The 18,563-nt window shown below is 31.9% G+C and overlaps 1 protein-coding gene across 1 annotated transcript in view; it reads left to right on the plus strand.

Annotated features, from left to right (window-relative positions):
* Window positions 1-16,209, plus strand: part of LOC129231728 (uncharacterized) — a 40,076-nt gene extending 23,867 nt beyond the window's left edge. Inside the window, exons 6-8 of the mRNA XM_054866091.1 lie at window positions 706-785; window positions 10,775-10,860; window positions 15,984-16,209. Of these exons, the coding sequence (XP_054722066.1) occupies window positions 706-785; window positions 10,775-10,860; window positions 15,984-16,000 (183 nt within the window). The 3' untranslated portion in view covers window positions 16,001-16,209. The remainder of the gene's footprint in view (window positions 1-705; window positions 786-10,774; window positions 10,861-15,983) is intronic.
* Window positions 16,210-18,563: the final 2,354 nt, after the last annotated feature.

The following is an 18,563-nucleotide window of genomic DNA, read 5'->3' on the forward strand; positions in this document are numbered from 1 at the left end:
TTTGCGAAATTTTTTCATTTTTCACAAAATTAATTCATTTTTCACAAAATTATTTGACTTTTCACAAAAAACGGACCTTGTGAAAAATCCTGGACAGACCCCTGCTTTGTTTGCGCAATTGAGAGAGCGCTTTCACATTTTGCGAAAAATGCGATCATAGCGGAAACCCTGAATTGTGTGTTTGTTTACCTTTTGCAAGTTGCAGCCCCTCAAAGATCAGAAAATTCACGAAAACATTTTTTGCTTTAAAAAAATATTCAAATCATTTTCTGTGTAAATATTTAATTAAAATGAAATTACTAACCATGTTTTAGCTTTATTTATACAAAAACAATGAAACATTTTTTTATGTCAGTATCATAAACTTCAGACCTCCTCGGACCCCCTCTGGAAAAATTACAAAGTTTGCGGATGCCCCCCCCCCCCGAGCGCTTGCAATTCTTTTACATTGATTTATTCATTGTTCTGTACGTTTTTCAGAGCTTTTGTCTGGCTTTCGTTTATTACATTATTATTTTTTGAGTTATAGAAGTAAGTTTTGTAAGATATGATGTTAGCATTATCTACAATAAAAATAAATACTTTAAATAAAGCTCTTAGTTTGTACACTACTTAATTAAATTTATATATATATATATATATATATATATATGCCGCTGTATATGGTTGATGATACATGTTTAATTCCCTTTGTAAATTTTTTAGGTTGAGCTTTCTATGTTCCTGGAACTGAAGAAAAAGAGGAAAGTCGACTTGGGAGCTAGGGCAGAAGTTTGGGACAAGTTGTAAGTTGATTTTTGTACTGATTTCTGGCTATACAGTAGGCGCCGCTTAATGTGATCACGGTTAATGTTATCAGAATCACGAAGTCCCAAAACACTTGTACGTTCTCAGGGACCAGACTCTCCCTTAGATGCAATTGGTTTGCACATGCAAAAATTGAGTCGCTGGACCTCTTGCAGGCATGGATGTAGAGCCAGCATGGTTGCAGGTGGTGCTCTCTTCCCACTTAAAGGGAATTGATGTAGCTTCCGAGAAAACAAGTTACCTTCTTATCAGACAAACAGAAGAATTTTCTCAAACATTTTAGCCATGGAGAAAAGCACAATGATTTTTCTGTCAGGAAAAAAAATGACATTTTAAAATGCTTTGACTATAATGAGTCAAACTATAATAATAACTTAATCTATAACTTAATCTATGCTTTAACTATAATGAGTCAAAGAAATGCTGCAGAGGAACTAAATATTTCTCTACCATTACTTTGCAAGTGACTAAAAAATCATGAAGACATTGAAAACAAAGTGAAACTGAATGAAAGTTTAAATAACAAGTGAAACTGTGCTGGGAAAAATGGTGAAGTTGAATCTGCTTTGAAAATGTAGTTTACGAATTTCAGGGAAAAGGATGTGCAAGTAAATGATCATATTTTATTTAACTTATTACAATGTGTTTAAAAATAGCACAGTTTAATTCCCCTTTCATAATTCAGATACCTTCATTCTGCTAATTTAGTAACTGATAATTAAAAGCTTTGTTGAGTCATTGTAATTTTCATTTACTATTGCAAAAAAAAAATACTTTTTAATTGAGAAAAATGTATTTTGTGCGTCCTAGATTCCTTTTGGTTATTGTTATCAAATTGTATTTGTCCCAAAGTAGTCAAATTAAGGGGCGCCTACTGTATATATTTTTTAAAGCTCTCTCTCCCCCCCCCTCTCTTTTTGTATTTCCCTTTCCAACGTAAGCTGGGTTGTTGGCAAGGTTTAGGACACTCTGGTAAAAACCCTGGTTTTTACCGTCCTGTCTGTAAGTGTCTAAAACTATATTTTTAGAGAAATTGTATTTAATGAGAAAACATCAAAAACTAAATGAAATGTATCAAAGTTAGGTTTTATGTTGAACATTTATTAAATACGAACATTTGAGTTATTTGTGCAGCTGATTTTAGTCTAGTTACATCATAAAAGTTGAATTCTTGATTAAAATTTCAATTTGTATGCATGAGTTAATCTTTATTTTTATTTATTATTAATTTTTTTTTTTTTTTGATAATAGTAACTAAATTTTCCAATGTTTATGCATGTGTACCAGTGAAAGCAATTTTGCCAAGCTTTTTTGCCTTCTGTTTAAAACACTTAAGTCTAAAACTGTCCGAAAGTGTCCAAAACTATATTTTGAGAAACTTCATTTTGTGAGAATATATCAAAAACAAAGCAAAATGTGTCAACATTATGTTTTTTTTTTTTTGACATTTAATGTATTTATTCAATGTGAACGTTCAAGTGGAAATATTATGTTACTTTATGAGTCATTCTACAAAAAACGCGCAGGGTGCATAGGTTCAAAAATATTTATTTTTAAGCACTTTTTTATGAGATTTGGAAAAGTATAACAAATTTTGAAAATGATCAATACGAATTAATGATGTTATAAAAATTTTAAAATGTTTTTTTTACTGAATGAAGGGATACTTGTATGCCTCCATTACATGTCCCAACACATTTCTTATTTAGTCAGTACAAAAAAATATAACAGATTTAATAGTGAAATTTAAATCATTTGATGTTTTTTTAAAAGGTTAAAAGTATTATGATGTAAAATAAAAAATATAAATAGCATTCATAATTTTTTGAATTACTGTCACAGTATTTCTTGTATCCTCCATTCAGGATTTAATTAAGTAATAGAATTTCTTATAGACGGCAGTACTGGCAGCTCATTACAGAGGTTTAGAATCACAAGTTAGCCCTTTTTGACTCTAGGTCTTCATAGTGAAGCTATTCTTTAAAAATCCATTTTAAGAAATATGTGTACATTTTAATCAGTTTAAATCATGTTCCTCATACACGTTGCAATGTTTATTTAAATGAAAAGTTTAAAAATAACATTTAAAATATGTATTTACTATCCGTTATCCTCCATTCACATCCAAAATTTTAACTGTAAAAGAAAGTTACAAAATAACCAATAAAAAATGTGACTAACTATGAGAGTAAAAAGGTGCCTAAAAGGATAAAAATAAAAGCTATGAAGTAACATTTAAAAAAATTGAAGATTTTTTTCCCATATTTCCAACTTCAAAAACCTACGTTTTTTGTATAATGATCCTTATACAGCTGATAGTTATGTAGAAATTAAACTCTTCATTAAAAATAACATTTTGCACGCATTAGTTTTTTTTCCCAAAAACTCCTCATAACTCTACCAACTGTTACATGGGGGGTAATTTTTTTGAAGTGAATTGTTTTTTATATGAACATTTTATAGAAATATATTATCAAATACTCATTAATTAAACCTCAAAAATATCTATATTAATGCATTACAAATATAGCAGTAAATACAAATTGATTAGATTACACCCCTTTAGCTTTAGCATACTTTTGAACAGTTTAAGACAGTTTCGTTCAGTAAAAACCACCTGTTCTGTCTTAAACCATTTTTAGATAGTTCAAAACCCAACCTTGAACTTAAGCTTTCTCATAGTTTCTGAAAATAAATATGACTTGAGTTCACTATCACGCCTGCTGTCGAGTCACATCCGTAACTGGTACAAAGAGTTAAAAATTTACTTAAAATGTTGATTCTTTATACTGACAACTAATACAGTGAAACTTCGGTAACTCAACATGCGGATAACTTGGCTACCCCAGTAACTCTGCGTTTATTTTTCTTATGGTTGGCCCAATGCTACTTTAAATGGGCGAAAACCTCTCAACCTAAAATGCATTTTGCAGAAACCCCAGTGCTGTCAGTGCAACTCTTTAAAGATTATTAAAGAGGGTAGGATAAAGGTACCCATGGAAGTCGTTTAAAGAAAGAAGGCACCATGACATGTTTTGCTCATGATGTGAGCAGGAAATTTTATCTTAGGCAGACCTGATTGACAAGAAGCTTTACCTCTTTTCAAAAATTATAGATTTATTCCTCACAAGGTATTCAAATAATGTTAGTGGTTTTTTTTATATACTTAAAAAAAAGAAAATGTATTTATTGGAATTAATTTTCATAATGTGAATGTTTACATTAGTACGGGATACTCTCTTTAGGAATTAAAATAATGGACCCTCAGAGAATTGACATCAGCTTGAGTCGATATGTTTTCATGTTCCCTTGGTGTGTCGAGTTATCAAGGTTTGACTATAGTTCATTATATTCAAATGCAGGAGGGTTCCTGAACTCCATCCCTTTAATAGTGCATTAAAAAAGTATAAATGTTATGAAAGATGGAATACAATTTTGTTTTCAAATCTTCAATTTCGGGGACAATCAGTAAGAAATGATGTAAGAGTCTCTGAACCCCTCCTCTCCCCCCGAATTTTACCAAAATGGCCTGCCATAGTGTTTTTTGAAGGCTTATTTAAAGGCTTAAAATTTAAATAAACACAGATTCTTAAACTGCCATTGTTAAAATCTACAAAATTTATACACATAAATTTATCCTTAAGCCTGCATGCGGGCGGGGGTCTTGAACACATCACCAAATTTGCACCCATGGTAATACAGCTGATATCTTCAAAAAGCTAGTCATACGATGTAATGATATTTTGTTTGTACGAGCTTAAACCAGCTGCTGCTGAAACTGAAGAAGCAGGGTTCGTATGTTCCGGAAGATCCTGGAATTGTCAGGGAAAATGACATTGTTAAAAATGTCAGGTAGTTTTCCAAATTTCCTCCCAAAATTTTTTTTTACCCAGGGAATTTTGTTCTATGAGATCTAATCTTAATTTTTATCGATGTTTCCTGAAAAAAGTTGTAAAAATAATGAGGCAAAATGACGCTAGCAATAAAAAAAGGGGCAACCCCCCCCCCCCCAAAATGTAGTCGCCATTTTTTACCTCAACAGTTCACAAGAAGAAAAATCTTTGGATGAACAGGAATTATGCAGAAACTCGACAGGAGAGAAGACAATTAACTGCTTCAGAAGCACAAATCTTTGGATGAACAGGAATTATGCAGAAACTCGACAGGGGAGAAGACAATTAACTGCTTCAGAAGCACAAACCTGAAGATAGGGGGAGGGGGGTTGATAAGGGAAGATCATTTTTTGATCATAAAATCATTTCAGCATTGTGTGAAATGTAGTCGCCATTTTTGATCATTCACAAGTTGGAGAAGACACGATCGTTAAATGCTACTTTCCAAAAATGAAGCAGAATTGGATGTTTTCTTTACCTGCAAACTAATGAAAATAAAAAAATGTGCTGCAAAATTTTTTAGATATATTTTTTTTGAACAATTATTGTTCAAAAAAAATTTTTTATTGTTCTCATTTGACTGTTTTGAATTCCTATGATTTTATTTTTCCCCGTCTCCCTCTGCAGCACCACCATCAACCGGCCTCTTGGTGCTGCTCCCCTAGCGAAAACCGTCTCCAGGTTGCGTCCATATTCTACACACACGCATGCACACACCCACCCACACACACTAACACACTCATGCCTGCACACAGACACAACCGCACAAGTTATTGCAAAAAACATTATTAGTCAAATTCCATATGTCAAAATTCAAATTAATTTTTAAACTTTTAAAAGAAATTTTATTATTTAAAACTATTTTCTTGAGAAATGAAAAATGTTTTTAATTTTATCCTTATTACCTTGGACGCAAATGTGCTAAAAGCTTTTTAACTGAATTGTAGTTTCATGAAGATTCATTATTTTTAAACTGTATTCATGCAACAAATTCAATTTTTTTTATATTTTTTTTTGCGTAGCCGTTATATTTGGTAATTCCAAAGATGGAAGTACACAAGACTTCCTTAGTGCCAAAGTTTCCGAAAACGGCTTTGGATGTTAATTGCAATGCAAACTGTTGAAAACAATGCAATTTTTTTTCGGATATTTCGTAACTATTTTTGGAAAAAGTTTTAGCTGGATGCTTATGTGCTAAAAACTGACTATTTTGTCTGAATAGTATTTTACCAAAGAACATCACAGATTTTTCAGAGGCCTGCAGATTATTTTACCAAAGAACAAAAGAAAAAGTAAATACAGTCGGACCTCCATATATCGAAGTAGCAAATTGCCGGAAAAAAATTCGATATATAGAAATTTCGATATATAGAAACGATCTTATTTTATCATAAAAATCTCCTCAAACATTAAAATTAAAGCTAATTTTCGTGCATGAAACCCAATTTCTAATTTATATGAGCATCGAATTAAACGAAAGTTAATAACTGAAAAATTAACAGAAGTGCCTCATACATCTTTATTCTTCGGCAGTTCAACTAGATTCGCAACATGAGTGGATTTTCGTTTTGACACTGTAATCGAGAGAAAAGCAAGAAATTAATCTACTTAACTTGAATGATTTTTACTGCAGCTAAAAAGACTAGGAATGATAATCAAAAGACAAAAAGGATAACTTGAAACTGATTTTACAGTGTTACTGGTTACAACTAAGATTTGAAATAAACTTGAGGGAATTTAAGAACTCCACAACGGAACAACGACCTATCTACACACTCCTCAAACCCAGATTTCTTTATGAGTTTCTTAGCAACCTTTAGTAAACATAATTTTCTCCCATAACCTTCATTTTTCATGAGACAAACCGTCTAAAGTGGAAAAAAAAAATCTACGAATGTCTCGAAAAAAATTTCGATATATAGAGATTTTTTCGATATATAGAAACAATTTTTCTATGTAATGAACATTGAAATTTCCTGGGATTTCGATATATGGAAAATTTTGATGTGTGGAAGTTCGATATATGGAGGCTCGACTGTAAATAACATTTAAAAAAAAATAGTAATACTACTGAGAAACATTTTTGCCATATTTGGTCACTCAAAAGATAGAAGTTAGAAAAGCTGCTTAAGAGTGAAAGTTTTTAAAAAACAAAGCAGAATTGGATGTTTTATTTAACTGCAAATTAATGAAAATAACTTAAAATGTGCAGGAGCTCGTTTTTTTTTACATAACTTTTTTGAGAAATGAAAAATTTTATATTAAATTTCACCTAATCCTCATTGCTTTGCAGGGGTGCCCACCTGGGGGGGGGGGCATGACGCAGACTGCGGTGTTGAAATTTTTAGGGGGATGTTGTTTTGAGGGATATTTTTCTCATTTTTTGGGGTTCTCCATGAATTCTCCTTCGTGAATTTTTTGAGGTTCTCCTTCATTTTTTGAAAAAAAAAAAAAATCGAAAACCTGTTTTAACTTAAATATTTAAATAAATATGTATTCCATATTTAAATAAGTATGTATTGAATAATTGTTTTTCATAGTTCACAGAGTTTTATTTATTTTATGGAAGTAGTGAAAACTGCCCCCTCCCCTTTTTACTTTAAAACTCTGACAGTGGTGGCCATTGGTTCTAGTGGCCACTGTTCAGTTGGAAATTTCAGAGATTATTTTCAACTGCCCCATAGTGTTGCAGACTAGCTAGAAAGTTTCTGCTTCTGGGTCTATTTCATTTCCAATAGTATCAAAAGTACACTTTGTAGTTACTTAAATGTGTGGGAAAAACTAGGGGGCACTCACATTGTCATTTGAATTCACACAGAAAACCTTAAAATACCATTTTTTAACTACAAGTCATTATTTCAAAAATTCTTAAGATGACATAAAGCAATAAAAATGTACTATTAAACATCTGTTTAAATGTTTTACATACACTTCTCTTATGCTAAATTGACTATGAACTCAGGGGTCTCGCCAGAGGATATTTGGGTCCGTTAACGGACCCTTCACAAAAATCCGATCAACCAAAACGGACCTTTCACAAAAATCCGATCAACCAAAACGGACCTTTCACAAAATCCCGATCAAACAAAACGGAAACTTCAGAAAATTCTGATAAACAAGATCCGATCTTTCACAAATCGTTTATTGAAGGAGCAAATCTGAAAGCAAAATAACGCATATTTCTGTGTATAAACCGATAATTTTTGGAACCTTTTTTAAAATCAAATTAGAGGGATCAGCTTATACAAAATCGGCTAATTTTGAAAAAAAAAAAGGGGGGGGGGGGCACACTTGCGATGCTCCTATGCTCCTGCAAGCGATAAATAATTGCTATTGCCAAATAAATATAATGGTTGTTTGTTTTAGCATAGCTTATTAGCAGCGTGTTGTTGTAAATTTTTCTGAAAAGGCATTGGTAAGCACTTTTCTCCCCGCTCATGATTTAATAAACAATAATAATAATATATATCTGCGAAATGAACTTAGAACTGCAAAGGGATAGGGTAAAGGGAGGATAAGGGGGAATATGGGTGGGGAAAAAATATGACGCTTCAGATAGGGTTACCAACTTCAAAATTATCACCACTTAGAGTCTGGCGTTGAACCTTTAATAATGACTTGATTAGAAAATATTCACTTCATTTTACCAGCTTGTCAATATTTGCGTTTTTGTTTTTACGTGTGCGGTGCGATGTTTAATTGTTATTTTGGGAGAAAATTATATGGGTTTTAATTTTTCAATGCTAACAAGGATGATTAACTCTAAATTAACTTTTAATTACCTTTTTTTTTCTTTAGATGTCACATTTTGAAGAATGCAATCTTTTAACATCCGATATGAGAATCATATTTTGTTCTTTTTTCAAGCTAACTTCGCTTTATTAGAATGCAAATAAATGAAAAGTCTATTTCTGTTAGAACTCTCTTTTCAAGTTTTTAATGCAAAATTCTGTTTTCTGATATGGGTCAAAAATTAAAATGCTGAATAGATGGTTTATTTTATTTTATTTATTTATTTATTTATTTTTTTTTTTTTGCGTCAACCGTGTCTACAGATATTAATGAAATGTTTATCATAGGACTCTAAAATGCAATTTTAAAATAATTTTATCAAAAATATTTCTTTTACAAGCCGTTTTTATACTTTTGATGCCTTCACTTTGAGAATTGCAATCTCTTTGCATGCGCTATGGGAATCCGATTTTTCGAATTTTTGATGATTATTACACTTTGTTAAGAGGTAAACAATTAAAATATCTTTTTATTTTTGTTAAAAGCACGGAATTTATAAGTTTTAAACGAAATTCTGTGCTTTTTAAGAGTGTCTTGGGTCAAAAAGTTGAATGCTGAACCCTATTCTGAATTTTGTTTTATTTATTTATATTTTTGTTACAATTATTTTAAATACTGCACAGAAATATTTCTAGTATAATTTAACATAATGTAGAATGGTAGATAAATATTGATATTGAGGGAGCGATGCCCCCCCCCCCCCGCCAAATATCAGAAAAACACCCCAGAATGATTTTCTCAACATAGAAGAGGAAAACACTCAACTTTAAGTTTAATCGATGCAGTTTGTGCCATCTCAAAATTCTAAAATTTCGTTTAAAAAAAAAAAAACAATTTTTTTTTTTGCGAAATTATTTGATTTTTCACAAAATTAATTCATTTTTCACAAATTCATTTGATATTTCACAAAAAACGGACCCTGTGAAAAATCCTGGACAGACCCCTGGAACTCACCTGTCCAGGCCCGTCACTTTGAATTTTCAGGGGGGGGGGGTTGTCAAAGGGTAAGAATTCAATGGAAGTTTCAACAGGGAAAACAGCAAAAAGTACACCCACCCAAATGTTTGTTTTTCAAAGCTGTGTGTGGGGGGGGGGGGGGGAATGAACCATCCCAGACCCCGTAAATGACATGCATAATGACATGGCGGTGGCAGCAAATAGCGTCACTCACCACCCTATCCAATCATCCAACCAATGTGGATGTCATTCATTATCCTGAAGTTCTTTTAACTCTGAATTTGTGTCAAATGTTCTTGATCTGATTGTTATTTACTATGAAAATCTTTAACAAAACTTAACTATCTAAGAACTGTGGCTGTTGATAATCTATCCACTTTAGTTGATCCCATTAATAAAAAAAATTGCAAAAAATATCAAAATATTGTTCTTAATAGAACTTTTTACAATCAGAATTTGGTTGTTTTGCCTTTCTTACCTGGCATTAGTTTTCAGGTTGCATAAATTCTGAAGCGATTCCAATTCCCAGTGGTGTTTTCTCCCATTAATAAACTTTCGTGCTACAGTAGCTTTTAAATGAAAATTAGCATTCACAGTAAAATGAAAATACCAGATCGTTCTTAAAAATGCAGCTGTTATGCAAACCATGAAGCTAGCAGAAGTGCAAGAAATTTCACTTTCTTGTAATAAAGACACATTTATTTGTGAATGATTCATTGTATAATTAGTGCTTCAACACTCACTATAGATAAAACTCATTCTGAAGTGCTAATATATAAATATATTTTTGAACATTAGTTTAAAAATTTGTGAAATGACCTATATAACGCAAAAACTCTGGTCCCTAGGTGTGCGTTATAATTGTCTTCTACTGTATTAATCCTCTTAAATGTTGTAGGATTTATTAAATTTATTGCAATGGTTTTTTCAGATACATTGGACAGACCCGTCGTTCTTATAAATTTTGTTTAATAGAACATCAAAGCTATGCGAAAAAGCAACAGCTAAATAAACCAAGTGTCCCTCAACACTCAAATCACTCTTTTGATTTGATTATCATTATTTTTAAAATTATATCAAGGAAGAAAAATTTCAGTTGTATCACGTAAAATGTTTGCTTTTGATCATATATTTTCTGATTTACTGTACATAATATTTTGATGTTACTTCACCGTAACAGATGAATCGTGAAAGTGATTGTCAAATATATAGGTAGCAATGCACTCATGAGCTATTTTTTTCAGTGAGTTTTTTGTTCAAATTAGCTTTCATTTTCGTTTTTGTGTTGGTGATTTTAAATTAAATATCTTGATTTTCTATTCCAGGTCCTGTGAGTCCAGCCCCATTTTTAGAAAGTCTAGTGGGCAAAGAGATGAAGTGGGGCATGGAGTACAGAGGTGTGAATTTATTGGTGAGTTGTAAATCTTCTATTTAAATTCTAAACATTTGGGGCTCATTTGAAGTTTCACTGTATCTACTTAAATAAATAATAAAAATGGAATATATTTTGATTGAATTGAATGATCAATTATTTTTTGTTAGATTTAAATGCAAATATTACAACCTATTATGTACAATTTCACAGCGTGCTATGTTTCTGTATCGCAATTTATTTTTGATAAAGTTTTCTAATGCACATCCTAACATTTTAAGTTCTATGTTGTTAGTTAGTTAAGCGGAAAATCTTAGGATTTAATGTTTCAACTTGATCTGCAAAATTCAGAGAGTTTCATTTTGACAATGTAATCAAGAGAAAAGTAAAAAATCAATCTATTTAACTTGAATGAGTTTTACTGCTACTAAAAAAACTAGGAATAATAATTAACAGACAAAAGGAACAACTTGAAACTCATTTTACAGAGTTACTGGTTACAATTAAGATTTGGAATAAACTTGAGGGAATTTAAACTCCAGAACAAAACAACAGCTTGTCTACTCACCCCTCAATCCCCCTTATTTTTCCCTTTAAATAAGGGCCCTTAAAAGTACTTAGTTTTTGCTCAAGGTCCTTAAAACCCTTTGAAAGTCCTTAGTTTTTAAACGGCTTCAAAAAAGGAGGTTATGATTTCATATTGCGGCTTTTTATGTGTGGAAAGGACTCGAGCTCTCATCATCATCTGTGACCTTCGTTTATTAGCTGATCTCATTGATAGGACTCCAAGAGTAAGGGCAGTTGTTGTAGCAAGAATGCCTGCATATTTTTAAAAGAGCGAATCATGACATTTTAGAGACAAGAAATACATTTGACATTAAGTAAACACATTAATCAAATGCAGCAAATATACAGTAGTAATGCACAATCTGCAGCCCACTGCGTAGAGACATGGGGCAAACGAGTGCATTTAAAGTTTATTTTTCACCGACTTCAAAAGAGGAGGTTATGATTTTGTATTGCGGCTTTTTATGTACGTTTTCGAATAATTCCAACACTACTGGACCAATTTGAATTTTTTTTTTTTTTTGGAAGGGTATACTTCCCAGATGGTCCCATTGTAATTTCAGGGGTCTGTCCAGGATTTTTCACAGGGTCCGTTTTTTGTGAAAAATCAAATAATTTTGTGAAAAATGAAAGAATTTTGTGAAAAATCAAATAACTTCGCAAAAAAAAAAAAATTGTTAAAACGAAATTTTAGAATTTAGAGATGGTACAAACTGCATCAATTAAACTTAAAGTTAAGTGTTTTTCCAATATTTGGCCCGGGGGGGGGCATCGCCCTCTCAAGTATCAATATTTATCTATCCTTCTACATTATGTTAAATTATACTAGAAATATTTCTGTACAGCATTTAAAATAATTAACAAAAAAATAAATATATAACTTAAAATTCAGAATAGGGAGTTCAGCATTTAACTTTTTGACCCAAGACACTCTTAAAAAGCACAGAATTTCGTTTAAAACTTATAAATTCCGTGATTTTAACAAAAATAAAAGGATATTTTAATTGTTTACCTCTTAACAAAGCGTAATAATCATCAAAATTTCGAAAAATCGGATTCCCATAGCGGATGCAAAGAGATCGCCTTTCTCAAAGTGAAGGCATCAAAAGTATAAAAACGGCTTGTAAAAAAAATTTTTGATAAAATTATTTTGAAATTGCATTTTAGAGTCCTATGATAAACATTTCATTAATATCTGTGGACACAGTTGACGCCAAAAAAAAAAAAATATATATATATATATATAAATATATATATAAAATAAACCATCTCTTCAGCATTTTAATTTTTGACTCCTAACAGAAAATGGAATTTTGCTTTAAAAACTTGAAATGAGAGTTCTAACAGAAATGAAGAGACTTTTCATTTATTTGCATCCTAATAAAGCGAAGTTAGCTTGAAAAAAGAACAAAATATGATTCTCATATCGGATGTTAAAAGAGTGCATTTTTCAAAATGTAGACATCTAAAGAAAAAAAAACGGTAATTAAAAGAGTTTATTTAAAGTTAATCATCCTTGTTAGCATCGAAAAATCAAAACCCATATAATTTTCTCCCAAAATAACAATTAAACATCGCACCGCACCCGTAAAAACGCAAATATTGACAAGCTGGTAAAATGATGAGAATATTTTCGAGTCAAGTCATTATGAAGGTTCAACGCCAGAGGCTAAGTGGTGATAATTTTGAAGTTGGTAACCCTATCTGAAGCGATCATATTTTTCTCCTACCCTTACTATCCCTTTGCAGTTCTAAGTTCATTTCGAAGATATATATTATTATTGTTTATTAAATCATGAGCGGGGGGAGAAAAGTGCTTACCAATGCCTTTTCAGAAAAGTTTACAACAACACCGCTGCTAATTAGCTGTGACAAAACAAACAACCATTATATTTATTTGGCAGTAGCAATTATTTATCGCTTGCAGGAGCATCGCAAGAGTGCCGATTTTTTTTTTTTTTTTTCAAAATTAGCCGATTTTGTAAAAGTTGATCCCTCTGATTTGACTTAAAAAAAGGTTCCAAAAACTATCGGTTTACACACAGAAATATGCGTTATTTTGCTTTCAGATTTCATTTGCTTTTTCAATAAACAATTTGTGAAAGATCCGATCTTGTTTATCAGAATTTTGTGAAGGGTCCGTTTTGTTTGATCGGGATTTTGTGAAAGGTCCGTTTTGTTTGACCGGGATTTTGTGAAAGGTCCGTTTTGGTTGATCGGATTTTTGTGAAGGGTCTGTTAACAGACCCAAATATCCTCTGGCCAGACCCCTGAATTTGGTCTGAATCTGATAAGGTGTCTCGGAGAAATCCAAGAAACTTTAAATTTCATACGTCATGGTCACGTGGTGTTGCTGTGATCGGTGTATTTTCACACCTAAGGTTTTGGCTTTCTCTTAAACGATATTTAATTCTCGCGACACATGGATGATTAATTTTCTCAACGCTGCGCCGCATGGTAATTTTTTATTATAGGTGCTACTAATGTATTTATTACTGCGTAGCAAAGCAGTAAATTAAATATATTTTGCTACTTTAATAGTTGAATCAATTATCTTAATATTTTATTTACTAATAAATAACTTCATTTAGACACTAAAATGTAAAGTTCTTTATTGAATATTCTAATTTTTAAATATATTTAGTGTTCAATTGAGAAGGAATTTAATACAGAACACCCCTCCCCCACGATTTAATTTATATTCTTTAATAATATGCATTGTAACTGTGTATGATTTCTGAAGTTTGACCAATATTCTGTATTTACTATTTCACGATGCCGCCAGTTCAATTTGAAATTAGGGTTATATTAATTAGCAGGCTTCAAATAAAGGAGGAAGTTCTGAACTTGTCGGATTTGTTTTTCCTTTGTACAATGTTCCATAAATACTCGAAGACACCTGTACCCATGGGCGTGCACAGGGAGGGGGGAGGGACACCTGTTGGCCCGGGCCCGAGCCTGGAGGGAGCCCAATATTTTTGTAACTAACGGTGAAATGTAGGGGTAACAATATGGAGAGGGGCCCGGAAATGTCATTTGTGATGGGCTCCAAAATTTCTGTGAACGCCCCTGCCTGTACCGATAAGGAAAAGTTTTTTTGCTTGAAGCAGCATAGTTCCTCGGCGGTCGAATGTTAATCAAGTTCAGGTTTGATGAAATTGAGGGAACTCTTCAAATATATTACTTACATTTAAATCGATTTGTACTTTTTTTTTTGTTTGTTTAGGGGTGTAAAACAAAGGTTTATACTTTCTTTACCTATAGTTAAAGAAAGAACTAAAAATATATATTATTAAGAGTAATGATAATGAAAATTTTGAATTAAGGATTCTCTGAAGCAAACATGAAATTCATTCTAGTGGAATTTTTAATCTTCATCTATAGTGGGGCCATTTGAAGAAACATGCAACTTTTTATTGCGAGTTACATGACACGTATTGCGAAACAGAATTTACAATATTACAATTCTAAAATTTACAATTTTACAAATTTAAACTTAAAGCGATCTCATTTTTCTTTTAGTGACTCGTGCATTTGCTTTCGGAAAGCAAACTTTGATAAAGTTGAACAAATGATGAAGACAATTTTTTTTATACATTAGTTACGCATTTGAAAAAGCCTTTCTTCACAGTCATCGGAAGTCTCTGAGACGCTCGCCGTGTTATTTACACCACTAAAAAGCAAGAATTAAATTACTTTTAAATAAAAAACCGCCTTCAAAAAATACAGGAACTAAAATGCAAAAAATAACTGATTACACTTACATTCTATTTCCTACCCAAACATAGAAATGAAATTTTTTTTACAATTCCAGCACAAAAATCAATTTAACACGGAATTATAAAATAAACACTGATTTAAATTACTATAGGATGAAATATTTTGAATACCTAACTAATTATATATGATCTCTTAATTTTTAATAACCTTTTGAAGTCGGGGCCTCCTATAAACTACTACCTAACGTAATTGAGTAGGTTTAGTTTTAAAGATTACTTTCGCGAATAGTGTTTAATTCAGGATTCGGTGGGTTGTCAGTTACGTTATGTAGTTGTTTATAGGAGGCCCTGAATTTAAAAGGTTATTAAAAATTAAGAGATCGTATATAATTAGTTAGGTATTTAAAATATTTTTTTATATAGTAATTTTATAATTTGGTGTTTAGTTGATTTTTGTACTGGAATTGTAAAATAAATTTCATTTCTACGTTTGGGTAGGAATAGAATGTAAGTGTAATCAGTTATTTTTTGCTTTTTAGTTCCTGGGTATTTTTTGAAGGCGGTTTTTTTTTTTTTTTTATTTAAAAGTAATTTATCACTACTACTGGCAACTTTCTAAACAGGGGCACTTTCTACAGAAATACAATCATATAAGATGATTATTTATATCCTATCATGAATGAGATAGCTTTTTAGTTTATTAATTTAAAGGAATAATATTAAATTATAGATACACTGTCCTGTCTCTCTGTTAACTTCTTTCAATCATTTAATTCTTTTTGCATCAAAACCATTATAGAGATAAAAACTAATTTTACACACTCTTTGCCTCAATAACATCATTCTTAGTGTATTTTTTCTTTTTACTCTTTTCAGATCCGATCTTCATATGATGCATTTACGGCAAAAGGATCGGGATGGATTTTAGACAAAATACTGTACTTGGAAATAAAAACAGCAAAATACAAGCCTCTGCTAGGATCATCCTATATCCCACTCCCAGAAGCATTGTCAAAAAAGAAAAGTATCATCAACATTCAAAATACAGACGACAAGTGTTTGATATGGTCAGTTCTGTCTGCTTTACATCTGGTGGAGCATAATGCACACAGATAAATTTGAAAAATTAAATATAAGATTTCTATTAATATTTTTTATATGAAAAGGAAATTTTTCCTTTAAGAATAACAAAAGCAGTGTACATGTATCATGTAAATTTTACTGATATCTGAGGATGAGAAAAAGCATTTTTGCCTCATAAAGAATTTAAATCGTTTATTGTCTGACTTAACTAAACATAAGAGTCAACGATTTTACTGCTGGTACTGCTTATAGATTTTGTAGGAAAGAGCTACTCGATTCCTCACATAGTAGACTGTAGAGTACATGATGTACACAAAATTAAAATGCCTTCCCCAAACGACAAATGGTTAAAATTTGATAAATACTATTTGAATACCTTTTGTTATTTATGCTGATATAGAATGTATTTTAAGGAGAGTGGATTCTTGCCTGCCCGGTCCGCAACATTCATACTCAGTTCAAACGGAAGAACATATTCCATGTGAATATTGTTAAATTATCATAGGCCCTAGTGGTTGTTTGTATAAATAGCCTGTGTTCTATCGCGGAGAAGATGCAATTGAGCATTTTTTAACATCTTTTTAAAGAGGAGGAAAGAATATCTCAAACATTACGATACGTTCAACCAATAATATTTACTAAGGAGGATGAGGAAAATTTTAATTCCGCTTCCATTTGTCATATTTGCGAAAAACCACTAACAAAGGAAAAAGTTTGGGATGATGGCCATGTTACAGGAAAATTTCGAGAAGCAGCTCATAATAATTGCAATTTAAATTTCGAATAGAAAACATTTATTCCAGTAATAATGTACAATTTTAAAGGATATGATTCACATTTGATCATCCAAGGGTTAGGCAAAGTGAGGAAAAAAGATATTTCGTGCATTCTAAATAACAGTGAAAAATTCATTTCTTTTTTGATAGGGTCGCTAAGATTCTTAGATTCTTTACAATTCTTAAACACTTCGCTAGAAAAATTGGTTTCTACCTTGGTCTGCAAATAAGTTTTAAAATATCTAAAACTATTTTTAAGGATAAGTTAGAACTCATGACTCAAAAAGGGGTTTATCCGTATGAATACAGTCAAACCTCGTTATCGCGACACCCGGATTTCACGACACTCCGGATGTCACGTCACTTTTTTTAAGTCCCGAACTTATGCCATACAGTTTTAATGTTAAGTGACTCCGGGTTTTACGACAGTTTTTTTGAGGCAACTCCGGTTACGACGACACTTTGAGCTGCACACATTGGATCAAATATTACTTTGCAATTGAAAAAGTTCCGTAAAATAATGAAAACATTTTGGACTGTTTGTTGTAGGAACTTCAGACTCAGACAAGAGACTTGACCATGCATGACACCTCAAAAATGGTGGGGGACGAGTAGATAAGTTCTGAAAGATACAGGTTTCAGACTTTTGACAAGAGGGACAATAAAAAGAAATTCAAAGTGGATGGATTGTAATACTGGACGAGGGAAACAGCAGGAGAAGAGAAAGACCATAGCTACCTTAAGCTGTATTAGGTGGTCACTACAAGCTTCTCCCATGAGAGAAAGAGACAAGAGCTCCTCATTATATTGAAAAGGGACATACAACTTCTAGTGGATAAAAGAATTAGAAAGGTTTTTTTTCACCTTCGAAAGGTGGGGCTAGGCCGTCAAAATCTAATCAAATTGCAGACAAAAGTGGAGAGTCTTAAATTGGTTTCTTTCTTGCTGATAATTTCGTGGAAAGCAGGAGTATCAAAAATGTTATTCGTAAGTTTAGCAAACACTTATTGGAAAGTATTTTAAAATTCAAAATGATAATAATTATAATAAGTAAAGTTTTTTTTTAAAGAATTTTTGTTAGATTCACCAATAACTCAAATTTACATTAGTTGAATCTAATTAAAAGCATACATATATAAACACTATTAATTTCTTTATTAAATCTAATTTTATTGTGAACTAATGTTTAATAATGAATTTTTAAACTATTCCTGTTATGACGTCACTCCGGCTATGACGACACTTTGTTGACGGTCCCAGAGGTGTCGTGATAACGAGGTTCGACTGTACTAGGATAGTTTTCAAAGATTTGAAGAAATTCAACTACCGCCTAAAACTGGATTTTTTAGTAAAATTACAGGAGAGCATATTACTGATGAGGAATTCACTCATGCTCAAAGAGTATGGAGTACTTTCAAACTAAGTACATTAGGAGAGTATCACGATTTGTACGTGTTAAGTGACGCTTATAATTTCTACACTTTCCCCAGCCTCACTTGGCAGGCAAGTCTCCGCATGTCTGGTGTGAACCTTGAACTATTAACTGATCCTAATATCAGACCTGCCAACTCTCCCGTTTTTTACTCCATTCTCCCGG

Source organism: Uloborus diversus, chromosome 10, assembly GCF_026930045.1.
Source record: "Uloborus diversus isolate 005 chromosome 10, Udiv.v.3.1, whole genome shotgun sequence".
Lineage (NCBI taxonomy): Eukaryota > Metazoa > Arthropoda > Arachnida > Araneae > Uloboridae > Uloborus > Uloborus diversus.